Source organism: Apium graveolens, chromosome 3 (genome assembly GCF_009905375.1).
Source record: "Apium graveolens cultivar Ventura chromosome 3, ASM990537v1, whole genome shotgun sequence".
NCBI classification, from domain to species: Eukaryota; Viridiplantae; Streptophyta; class Magnoliopsida; order Apiales; family Apiaceae; genus Apium; species Apium graveolens.
The window spans coordinates 275,203,609-275,216,561 of record NC_133649.1 but is presented as its reverse complement, the minus strand read 5'-3'; the positions used below and the strand labels follow the sequence as shown (position 1 = coordinate 275,216,561).

The 12,953-nt window shown below is 33.4% G+C and overlaps 1 protein-coding gene across 1 annotated transcript; it reads left to right on the top strand.

Moving 5' to 3' along the window:
* The first annotated feature begins 299 nt into the window (after positions 1 to 299).
* On the top strand, positions 300 to 11,539 carry LOC141713365 (histone-lysine N-methyltransferase ATX3-like). The gene is made up of 20 exons (XM_074516747.1): positions 300 to 1,407; positions 1,539 to 1,594; positions 1,679 to 1,838; positions 2,801 to 2,866; positions 2,968 to 3,036; positions 3,105 to 3,184; positions 3,315 to 3,407; positions 3,956 to 4,091; positions 5,599 to 5,671; positions 5,758 to 5,857; positions 5,962 to 6,086; positions 6,190 to 6,335; positions 7,074 to 7,178; positions 7,804 to 7,856; positions 9,653 to 9,857; positions 10,038 to 10,124; positions 10,234 to 10,278; positions 10,348 to 10,455; positions 11,059 to 11,145; positions 11,488 to 11,539. Exons 1-18 carry the CDS (start codon positions 739 to 741, stop codon positions 10,450 to 10,452), a joined length of 2,373 nt encoding a protein of 790 aa, XP_074372848.1. The 5' UTR covers positions 300 to 738; the 3' UTR covers positions 10,453 to 10,455; positions 11,059 to 11,145; positions 11,488 to 11,539.
* The last annotated feature ends 1,414 nt before the right edge of the window (positions 11,540 to 12,953 follow it).

Genomic DNA, 12,953 nt, shown 5'->3' with positions numbered 1-12,953 from the left:
CAAATCGATCCGGTCCCGGTCCAATACGGGTTTTTTCTATCCGGTACGGTCCCAAGACCAGATAGAGCCGATCTGGTACTCGGTCCTTAATTTTAAAAAAAATTTATATTAGATACTCGGTTCTTAATTTGAAAAAATTTGATATTCGGCATCGGTCCGATTTTTGACATTTGGGTTGCCCTAACCGACACAAACACATACTATTTTATTTTCAATTTTTTTAATAATAAAGGATAAAGGATTTAATTCTTCTAGGCGTGATTTTGAAAAAGAAACTCATATTGGTGGTGAGAATAGCAAACACGCCCTTACTCTTATTCCTCTCCCTCCAAATATCCTACACTGCACTATTCACAAATATACAAAATCCCCAGTATCTAACAATATCTGCAAAAACAAAAAAAAGAAAATCTGTATTTGCATCTTTTGTATATACACAACAACATTTTAATCTACACACACACACACAATTCATACACATTTTTTTTTACCTTTTCGCAGCTGTTTCAGTTTTCACCTCATCTCTCCATTTTTTCACATTATCTATAGCCTCTTGTTCATTTGCTGAAATCTCATCTGTTTTATCTCAATTTTCGATGTTTTTACTGATTGATTTCATCGGTTAGGGTTTATTTGTTGAAATCAGAAGAGTGATCAGGAGTTTTGATTGTTGTTTTTTGTGGTAAAATTTGTGGTTTAATTGAAGCTAGGGTTTGTGTTTAATTTACCGGAGAGACGATGAGTGGACGAATAGATGATGTCGAAATGAAGGAACGTGAGTGTTCCGAGAAAGAGAATGATGATAATTCGTTGGATTTGATGAATGAGAATAGCCGTGGTTTAGCTGATTCCAGGGTGGATGAGGATAAAGGTGGTTTTAATTTACGGAGATCATCGCGTGGACGAGTTAGGGCGCTTCCTGCTAGGTATCGTGATTCGGAGATGAATTTGGGGAAAAAGAAAAAAACTGGTGAATCGCGTGATTGTGATATGAAGAAAGAGAGGAAAGGAATGGGAAGTGACGGTTTGGACAATGGTGAGGGGTTAAATGAGAAGAGTGCCGAAAGTGAGAGTAATTTGGAAAATAATGATGATATTCAATGTGATTCGAGTTTGTCATTGGTGAAGGGTGATGCTGAGCAGATAATGGCATTGGCAATTGATGATGAGAATAAGTTTATAGTGGAAAAGAAAAGGAAATATAAAAAGGCGGAGAAGAAACCTATCTATAGGCCGGGGAATTTTGGAGTAGGGGATGTAGTTTGGGTGAAATCCTCCAGGACTGCTATAGCATGGCCAGCTCTTGTAATTGATCCGTTACATGATGCTCCTGAAAATGTTTTGAACCAGTGTGCTCCAAACACGACATATGTAATGTTTTTTGGCTACTCAAAGAAGGGAGAAAGGGTGATCAGTCTTTTCCTATATCTCGTGATTTTCTTATTATCACCCTCCAACTTGGAATGGGGATAATTTATAATTACATGAGTTGATACCCTTCTCCTTGTTTTTTGTTATTTTTATATTTTGTATGATAGGTTTATGCATGGATCCGACAAGGACTGATATATCCCTATGATGCGTATTTAGATAGGTGTGTATATTCGCAAGTTTGAACTCTTAGTTTTCTGTGTCTTATAACCATAATGTTTTGCGACTGCATCTCTTCATTGTCTAGGTTTCAGCGCAAAATCCCACCTTCCCCTAGCCAGAGCCCTGTTCTTTTAAAGGCAGTAGAAGAAGCAATGTTGTATGGCTTTGGGTATAATAGTGCTAGCGATGTTGATACTGGTCGCAAGCACAATCATTATTCAACTGCCTCAAGGCATTTTGATAAGGCAAGGCTTGACACAACCAAACTTTTCCTATTCTGCCACTAATTTATGCTCAAAATTATACCAATGACAATGCTATACTTTTCAGCAGATCTGTTTTTACCTCAAACTCAAAGCGTCGAATTTTTTATTTGTCAAAGTACAACCAAGCTTGTTCTGTTTAAAATAGAAGTTGCAAATTTGCATTTCAATATTTTACATCATAACATTTTCTTTTCTGCAGAATGATTATATTAGCCATGCAGATGCATTAGTATCATTTCTGTGTTTGCTTAAAGATACTTTAAAATTCTTGTAAAATTTATTATATTTTTAAGTTTAATAAATTCATGCCTGATATTCTTATTGGTATTTTAGTTTGAACTTCAAAAATCTTTCAAGATGAGCCCTGCTGATTTTTATGAATTTATTATTATCAGGCTGCAATGACCATTTAAAATAGGAGAGTGGATTGATATAATGTTATCAGAAGGAAATCTCTCGACCAGCATAATGAGTCAGTGACAGAAAATATTTGAGATGTAGAAGAGGGCAATTGTAACTGTTAGATTCTATTGCATATAACTTTTAGCAAATAGCTTTCTTAAATAGGTGCTCCACGATAATCAAATAATCTTATTGATTTATAAACAATCATAATTTCGAACTTCAGCATTGTTACACTTTTTACGTTTACACAAGAGCATGTAATGCTTTCTTCTCAGATCCTACAGTTTACTGGATGTTTATTATAAGGATTCACAAATATGTGACAGTTGTGCTTTTGCTCGCCCACGTCCATGTTAAAGAAAACTAACTGCACAAGTAACGATTTGTAATATTAATGTCATCATTGTGCAAAGGCAGATATAAAAATTCAAGTCTTGTTGTTTTTCTTGAGTGCTAGTCATTTGTTTGTTCTACTTAATCTGGGATGATCCTTTGAAGCAAACTCTGTATACTAAATCTTCTTATTGTTTTTGCAGTTATGCAAGTCACAGCAATATTGTTGGATTTGTAAGAAGATCTGGCATCAATCAAACAGTGGATGGGTAAGTCTACCTGTGTGTCTTCTTGAGTATTATTTTTGCTTTAAGTTATTAAAAAGTGATTAGTTAGTAACTTTAATCTGCTGATTTTTTGCTTGGAGCAGATACGATGTGATGGCTGTGGCATTTGGGTACATGCTGAGTGTGCCAAATTATCTGACAAGCCACTCAAGGTTTGTTAGTATCATATACTTACTCTGCTCATAAATGTTTTTGTCTTACTTTATCGCTTGTTTTAAAGGTAAAGGTTGTCCAGGAAGATGATTATTGTTGCCCAAAATGTGAGGCAAGCTCAAATTGTGAGACATCAGCTTCACAGAGGTGATTAGTGCATGCCATGAATATGCTTCCTACCCTCCAAGTCTATGCATGTCTATGTATTTGCTTGAACACTGAAGATATCTGTTATTTGTCTTCAGTTCAAACATCAATTTGGTTTCAATTTATACAGGCCGGAGACAGAAGTGGGAAAAGCTGTGATACCTGGACAGATATCCGTGATTTGTTCAGGAATGGAACGGAAATATTATTTAGCTCAAAACCCGTAAGTTTTGGTGAAAGTATATATTGGTCTGTACTTTGTGAGAAAATTAAAAGTGACTTCCGAGTTGAATTGTGAAAAGTAGTAAACTAGATACTTACTTGAAATTCACGATAAGTTGGCAAAGTCAATATTACCCTTTATGTAACTTTTCAATATATATATATATTTTTGTTTCTGACAAGTTATATGTTATTTGTAAAATCATCTGAGCAGATTATAATGTTAAGTAAGAAAATTGATTTTTCTGATAAGTCATAAAGTAACTTTAAGTAACAAGTAATTGTTTTTAAGGAAAGCCCACTTGGCCGAGCTGTTTCTTTTTGTTAAAAGTCAACAGATGAGTTTTTAGTCAAAAATTGACTTAAATGTTGCTGAAAGGGATTCAAGTTGGTTGTTTTGTTCTGCAACATTTGAACTTTCTTCTGTTCTCCGACACTGGTGGTTTCACATGCTGTGTGCCCCAACATGCAGCAGTTTCTTATTTGTAACTCAATTCTGACATAATTAATGTTATTATGTTCCTCATGTCCATCTTATTGCTCATTCAGGGTGCAATGCAAATGTTGTTCTCCTGGGACGCTTAAGTGGAAGCGTTGTGAATGGGAACGTCATACAGGTTCCAGAAGTACAAATTGGAAATTTAGTGTTAAAGTAAAAGATTCAATGCTACCGCTAAAAAAATGGGTAACGTAGTCGCTCTTCTCAGTTTAAAATTTTAGTTCTCTGAGATACATTATATTACTTGTTGCTTGTGGTTTGTTCGTACTTTAGGTGTTCGTTATAAAATTCTTTATATTAGATTTAAACAGGAGCCAAACTGATACCGGAATAGAAAGCCACTCCTTAATTAGATGATTATTAGCTTATTTATTTTAACCTTTTTGGATCACCCAGACAAGTCTTTTCATAAAAGTGAGGCGATAACCTGTTCTTTTACTATTCGTGTGAGCGTGTAAGGGTACTTTCACTGTTGTCCGTCAAATCATGCATTGTTTAAATTTGGATAGTAAAAGTTTGACATAATTGTCAGAATTAAGATTTTGCTCTAATGTCAAAAATTAATGTAATTATTAAAGATTCTTTTATCTTTTTAATCATTTTGTGTAGTTATATTTTCTTACAATAAATCAGCAAGTTTTTCAGCTTGTATTGAAAATTTCTGAAATAGTAGTACTGAATAAATGACGTGCATCATTGATCATTCTGGCCTAATATATTTATTTCTCAAGTATAAATATTTTGAATTTATTATAATAATTAACTGCGCCAATAGAATTTTGCTTATATTTAAGATATTTACTGTTAAAATTTTTACGAAGTTATGTAAATAATTATGTTATGAAGATATAAATGTAATTCTGTAATTATTTGTTGAAAATATAAATTCTTATCTAATTTAGAACATAATCATAATTATAATAATAATGAGTACTAACATAGTGCCAAAAAAGTTGTAATATAAGCAAGTATACTAATTTTCTTGGAGTGAATATGACATATTTACGTAGTAATTAGATAATTTAACTGAACAAAACAGTATATGGTTTTCTTTTGTATGTTTGTCATTAATGTATGTATAGGAACTGAATACTAAGTTCTATAAACAATTAATATGTTAAATAATTGAATTGTAAAGATTTAAAGCAAATGATAGACTTGTTTCGACATATATATAGTTGACCATTCATAATAGAATTTGCTACTCTGCTAGAATTTTACTGAAAAAAATTGTTATTCTATCATATATGTTTGTTATTATTTTTATCTACTTTCGGGTCTCTTGCCGTTGTAACCTTTAAGTATTTAATAAATCAGTAATACGTTGGACAAACTTTAGTTATGCTTGAGCTTGGTTAGTTATATTATTCCACATTGTATGTCCTTTAGCTTGGGGTTTGTCCGAGTTATTTGAGGTGTAACCTCTAACTTGTGAATTTTTTATTTTATTTTTAATGCAATTAAATTTCCAGCAAAAAAAAAACTTTAGTTATGCTTGTTTTACTTACAGATTATTGCTCTGTCATCTAAGCATTTTTCCACCTAGTACTGCATGCCAGGAATACCATTTTATTTGTTAACAGGACGAAGTTCCAACAATTTTTTTCCTTTGCATAAACTTGACTGTCTGCGGACTTACTTTTAATTCTATACACTAATATATATATATATATATATATATATCATGCTCCAGACTTCAGGGCATAATCTACAAGGTGCAAATCCTTCAGGGCTAAGAAAGAAGCAGCTGCTCACATTTTTGCAAGGTACTTGCATTCTTCCTATATTTGCTACTTGGTTGGTTTTCTGGGATAACATGGCTACTAATCTGTAGATAGTTTTACCATGACAGAGAAGTATAAACCTATTTCTTCAAAGTGGTCTTTAGGACGCTGTGCTGTTTGTAGACGGTTTGAAGACTACGATGATAACAAAATCATTCTTTGCAATAGGTATCCAGTCATCTAAAGTCCTTTTCTTTAATAAGTCACGACAAATTATTCCGACATTCAGTTGAAATTTAAGCATGTAAGAGCATCTAATTTTTCTGACCTAGGTGTCAAATTGCTGTCCATCAAGAATGCTACGGGGTGTCAAGGAATGAGGATCCTGTTTTATGGGTTTGTAGAGCATGTGAAGTGCCGGATGCCCCGAATAAGTGTTGCCTCTGCCCAATAAAAGGCATCTAACCCCCCTTTAATTCAATGGGCTATATGTTACGAGACAATTACTTCTCATCCAACTACTTTTGTCTCCTATATTTACTCAAATAAAATACTTGTAGGTGGTGCTTTGAAGCCAACCGATGTTGGTACCTTGTGGGTCCATGTAACATGTGCATGGTTTTGTCCTGAAGTTCATTTTCAAGATCTTCAGAAAATGGAACCGGCTGTAGGAATTTTAAATATTCCACTTGATTCTTTTGTGAAGGTACATATTTGTATACAAACTAAGAAGCGTATCCTTATTAGGTATGTTCAACGAGTTCCTGGTGATTTCAGTTAGTAAATATTAGGTTTTATATGTTATTTCTACAGAAAAGTTCAGTAGCAGCACTAATTAACTGATGAAATTCGGAAAAAGGACGGTGTTACTAAGGGCTGTAAACGAGCCTAGCTGAGTCGAACTCTATGCGGCTCGAGTTCGAGCTCGACTAAATAGTTCGGCCTTAATTTCAAGTTCGAGCAAGACTCGAAAGCTCGAATTTATTTTTCCAAATATTGAGAAAGATCAAATACGACAATTTTGGCTTGACTTCGACTCGATTAAATATTTTAATTATTTATAAATATTGAATACTTACATAATAATATATAAAATAACATATTAAAAATATATAAATCATAATGAAATTCAAGCTCCATTAGGCTCGCGAGCCTCATGAACCGAGTAATATGAAGTTCGAGCTCCGCTCGGTAGACTATTCAAATAGCTCGAGCTCGGCTTGATCATTGTCAAGTCAAACTGGAATATTTTACGAGCCAAGCTTAAGTAGCTCACAAGCAGTTTCGATTATTATCGAGGTATCTTTGCTTATTTGCATTGCTATACTGCTCCAAATAGTTTTGATTATGTGATGCTTGTGCCAAATGTAAGAAAACGAATGGCAGAATCACAATTTGCAACTTTTGTCATTCTACCTGAACATGCCTTTTTTTCTTATCATAGGCATGCTCACTTTGCAAGCAAATTCACGGTTCTTGCATACAGTGTTGCAAGTGTAAGGTTTCATTTCATGCAATGTGTGCTTTGCAAGCAGGTTTCCACATGGAAGTAAGTTTTTTGCATTTTCTGTCTGACCAATACATTTACTTGTGAAATTGTAACAGTGTATGAGAATTTTAGATACGTCTTCTGTTAGGGCTGTTAATCATGTCTTCTGTTAGGGCTGTTAATCATATTTATTTGTAAGTACACATCCGGAAAAATTATTAGTATTGGTAAAAGTTTGGCTATTTTAAGCACGGTGTATAAAAGTCTGGTGTTCTGACTTGTCATTAAAGTTTTCTTTTAAAGGGAACTTTACATTTTGCTACTACTTTTTTTTCTAGGTTTTCATCCTTATTCTTCTACCTCCCCCTTGATTTTTATCTGTGTTACGTTCTGTATGATTCTTTTACATTCTATAATTCTATTTACTTGTTTCTTACAGTGTGTGTGTGTGTGAGATAGATAGAGAGAGAGAGAGCAGAAACCAGAAAGTATAATGAGGGCAATGAGAGGTCTACCCTATCTTGCTACTTAATCTGCTTAGTAATTTGAATTATCTGTTTGCCACTTGCTATTGTGTAGTACCTTACAGAGAGTATATCAGTTTCTCCATCTTTTCCTCACTTCACAAACAACACACCCACTTACTCTTTTATGTACACAATTTTATTGTTTGTATATATTTCAGATTCGGCGTGGGAAGAAGATTGACAAATTTGTGTCATATTGCGCTTTTCACCAGTAAGAACTCTGCATAATTAAATAGGCTACTTTTACCTTGACTTTGACGTTGTCATATCTTATCTCTTTATTCAGTTCTTGCAGTACAGCATAAACCTCGGTATCTATCTTTAAAGCTCTAATATATCTAAACAAATGTTAATGTAAGTCAAATTTATCTCACACAACAAGTGCCTGCCTTTTAGAAATATATATTCATGAGAGAAGAAAATGTATGTTAAAAAAATTGTGGGTAAAAGTCTGTCACATCCAATATTAGAATTAATAGGTCTAAGTCTGCACCATATCTATGGATTTTGGATCCTTTATACGAGCAAGTCCAATGCATAGCTACATTTAGTTGTATAGCTATAATATACAACTAAAGTCACAAAAACCTACTCCAATGCATAGCCATCCTTGGTTGGATATATGCATAAATGGATACTTGGTTGTATATATAGAAGTAACAATGGCTATAATAAAATTGGACCACTTCAAGTGAAAGTAAAGTAGTTGGATAAAATGTTAGTTAAATTTAAAATTAGTTGGTTGCAATTTGCAACTAGCATTGGTGCAAGTTCTATTTTAGCACCAAAAAGTGCTTTTTGGTGCCCCATTTTACATTTCGCATCAGACTTGCTCTAAGATGATATCCGCACTGGTTATGATAACTATTTGATGAATGTTTGTCACTCCGACTTAGACCAGCTAGCTTATGTGAAATGCACATCTTCTTTGTTTTTCAGTTCACACTTCTTTTGGTTTATAGTAACATTGTAAATAGATTTTATCAAAATGAGTTAAAAAAATTTACTCAATGGAAGACCGGGGTCGTGAATGCACAATAAAATGGGACTATTAGGTGACATTGTTAATGGGGAACATATATAAATTAAAAACTCATATTATTTTAGGGTTTAGGGCCTTTACCCTAGAGCCTAAACCCTAATTTGAGTGTTGACCCTAAAATTAAACAATTTTTATCTACATTACTCAAACTTGGCTAGAAGTGTCCAAACATGGATAATTGTCCAAGTATCGGACTTGACAACATTTTGAAAAATATACATGTTTTTGACCTAAAATAAGTGTCCAATTCCGAGTGTCAAGTGTCCGACACAGGTACTCGAAGGTTAAATGAAGAGTCCAATTAATATAGTTTTTTAACATTTTAGGGTTTAACAATTTCAAATTTGGGTTTAGAAATATTAAAAAATTGAATAGAGGACATAACAGTTTTGGGTTTAGAACCCTAAACCCTAGAGCCTAAACCCTAATTTAAACTTGGACCCGCAATTTTTATTATTTGTGGATTCAACAATTCCCCATTTGAGTTTTAGAAATATTTTAGAATAATCTATGAAAAACACCACGTAAAGTAGCATTTTTCCCCGAAACACTACTTTATCTAGCGTTTTGCCCTTAGAAAAACTATATCCCGTTTTTTTATTTTACTAAAAATTTGAAAAAATATTTGGTCAAGACGCTACACGATGTAGCGTTTTGCCAAAACATCACACGATGCACTGTTTCCGAGTGCTATTTTGGTCCATTTTCACAGGTTAAGCCATTTTGAGCATTTTTTTTTTGTAAAGTGTGCCATGAAGGGCTAACAACTCTCCGACATGCAGACAAATTTAATTGTCACATAGATATTATTAAAAGTAACAATTGTCATTACATATATCTCTCTTTTGTTCCTTCTTTTCTCTGATTTTAGAAGTTAATACTTATGAGATGTCTACATGTATGAATTGTCACCTGGTACTTTCAGTAAAATTGTATTAAAAATTCTGCATTTCTTCTTTGAAAAGGGGCCCTACTATGGAAAACGGCATAATAGACGAAGAAACTCTTGGTGTAACAAATTTGATTCAAAGCAAGAATGATGTACAACGTTCCAGAGTTTTGACACCTGGTCCATGCGGGAGAAATGATTACCCTAACTCGTCAACATCGGGAACAACTGAGACTGAGTCTGCTGCACGGTGTTCTTTATTAGAATTATCAAAAAATAAGGTACACGTCTAAACTTTACATGTGAGGTCCTCTATATCCCTCATTGTGGGATTTAAGTTCTACTCTCATATAAAATTCTTTATTTCGCTCTATTTTTTGCTACTCTTTTCAAGGTTTTTAATGTTACTAGTGTCTGCTGTACTGACTCTTAATTTTTTTTGCTTCTTTGTGCAATTCTAGAAGACAGGAATAGAACCAAGATTTCACAGACTGATGGGACCCACACATCATTCTTTGGATGCAATTGATCGCTTAACTGTCTGCCATGTCAGGGTTTTTATGCGTTTGTTTAATTTGTCGTCGGCTTTGTTATATTTTCCCTTGGTAGTTTCTAGGATGACTTATTTATAAGCTGTGTGTAATTTCCACTCTACAGGAAGATGCGTTCTCTACATTAACCAAACGTCTCAACCATCTGAAGGTAACTTGCAATTTCTTTTTAGACATTCATTCTTTATATTATATTCTCATTTGCTAATTTTTGCCTCAGGAAACAGAAAATAAACGGGTTTGCTTTGGTAAATCTGGAATACATGGATGGGGTCTATTTGCCAAACGGCACATTCGAGAAGGAGATATGGTATTATATGAATAACAGGTTTCAAAATATAAAAATGACTTCGTGGATACGTGTTCTAGCTGTCTTTGTTTATCATTTTATATGTATATTGATTTGTAACAAAAACTCTTTCATGCAATTAGTGTTACATTGTTGTCCCATGTATACCAACTCATATTAATGTCAATATTGCAAACTTCAAGGGGTTAAATGCCTATTGCATCGTTGGCTATTAGTATATATTAATGGTTGTTAAGGGTAGGAAATTTAGTGTACATGATTTGTGTATATACAAGTAAATGAGTTTTGTGGTGTTTGAATTTGGAGATAGAAGGATTGATTTAGTTTTAGGGTTGAAAATTTGGAACAATGACTTTCGTTTGGGTATTTAGTTGGGTTGGGCCAAGTACAAGTAATTGTAAAATATTTAGGGTCCAACTATATATAATAACTTGCCACATCACAGATTCCGTTAAATTCTCTAATGTTTTAAACGGCGGTAACCTATTCGCAAGTTTATTATAGTTTAATGAGTTGACTGTAAGCTTTTTCAATTTGACTGTAACCTAGTGACAAATAGCCATTTAACCCAAACTTCAATTTTGGTTGTCTGGGAGTGACCAATTGTGCTTTTGTTACTAGGTTTTAGAATATCGAGGAGAGCAGGTACAAGAATGGATGGCTAATCTCAGGGAAGCCCTCTATTGCTCAGAAGGCAAAGATTGCTACGTAAGTCATATTCTTACAATTCGTCAGTTTTAGTTTAGTTGTGTGAATTAGCAGGTTTGCGTTCTTATGGTCATATGAATGTCAAGTGGATTTGTAGTTTGATTAAAAACGTGTAGAAGTTAAATGATCAAATATAAAAATGGGATGCTTTGATACACGGGAGTCTGAGTTGACTATGAATGTGATTTTGTTGTCTTGCTAATTGGTATACTGCTTTCTGGGATCATTTAAATACTGTTTCAATTTTTTTGATTACTTTTTGCAAGTAAAAAATGAAGCTCTGATTCTGGTTCTTAACTTCGTCAATTATTGATTAAAGCTATTCTGCGGTGCCTTATGCAGTTTATGAATACCCGGGAAGAAATTATTGATGCAACAGTTAAGGGGAATATAGCACGCTTAAGCAATCATTCAGTAAGTCTTTACTGCCGAAAAATATGTTAGCAAAGTACATGTCTTTATTATTTGTACCATCGTATGAGATCTAATAAATTTTACTTATAGGATCATTGGTTTAAAATATGCTACCTATGATAGATTTAATTCTGTTATGTTAAGTATATATCCTTGCAGCAGTCCTTCTCTGACTTGTAGTGTCCGGGCTTATCATAGTACTAAGTATGACTCCTGAGACTTTTATTGTTTGTGATTAATATGAGATCCATTCAATCAGATTAGTACCTTAGTATTATATTTTATTATGTAATTGTTAATTTGACTATTAAGTATTAGTGTCGAAATTTTATACTCCTTACATTTTTATCGTCATGTTAAGTGATTTATCTCCTAACAAGTTAACTAGTATATATATAATGCGTAATGTACATGTTGGGGGTACCAAACCAGTGTTTTCTATAATATATATCTTTTTCTGAAAGTATTAAAGCTTCTGAAACTTTCATGTATCACCGTGATTAAAGATTAGAGGTTGTTTTCAAGGATAACATGAAATTCAAGGATATAATAATTCAAACTTGTATATATTTTTATATATATATAAACACCATTCAAACTTGTATTAAGTAGTTTGTGAAACAAATCCTAACTCACACACTTGCATCACTTAGTTCATCATTCGTCTTTTCTGTACGTATCTACATCCCTTTAGCTCTGTTGAATTCAGCCTGTCCCCATGTCATTCTCCCATTCCCCAATATATTCCACTCAAACGTCTCTCAGAATTCTCATTATTGAAATCTCCAAAATAGTAAAACATATTCTCCATTTGTAGAGAAGTTTTAAGCTCCTTAAATAGATAGCGGTTGAGTCATAATATAACCACAATGCAAAAAAAAAACTAAGTGTGAGGCTGAAGTGCAAAAATAATAATATTATTATAAAAAAATTAGCATGGAGGCATTGTTTGTTGAGCACCTTTACCAATTTCTCTCTTCAACCATTAATAATGCAACAGGTCACTGGAATTCGTTTGGAGTACTAAACGTTGTTTGCTTTTATCATTATTAACTGATTAAAATTCAAATCTAATTTAACTCAGGATAGATGGTTCACTTTTTGCACAAAGACTCTAATTTATTTATTTTTTTATGTCAGAAATTGATACACTTTTTCCTTAACATAGTTTCTTATTGTTATGTGTATGTTCCATCTATTGTAGTGCATGCCAAACTGTTTTGCTCGCATATTAAGTGTCAACGGAGTCGATAAAAAGATAGTTCTTTTTGCCAAAACTGATGTGTTCGCCGGAGATGAGTTGACGTATGACCTCTAAAGCCTTTAAGTTATTCATTAACATGTATATATTCTTAACTCAACTAATTTTAAGTGAACTGGTGTTTTCTATATGT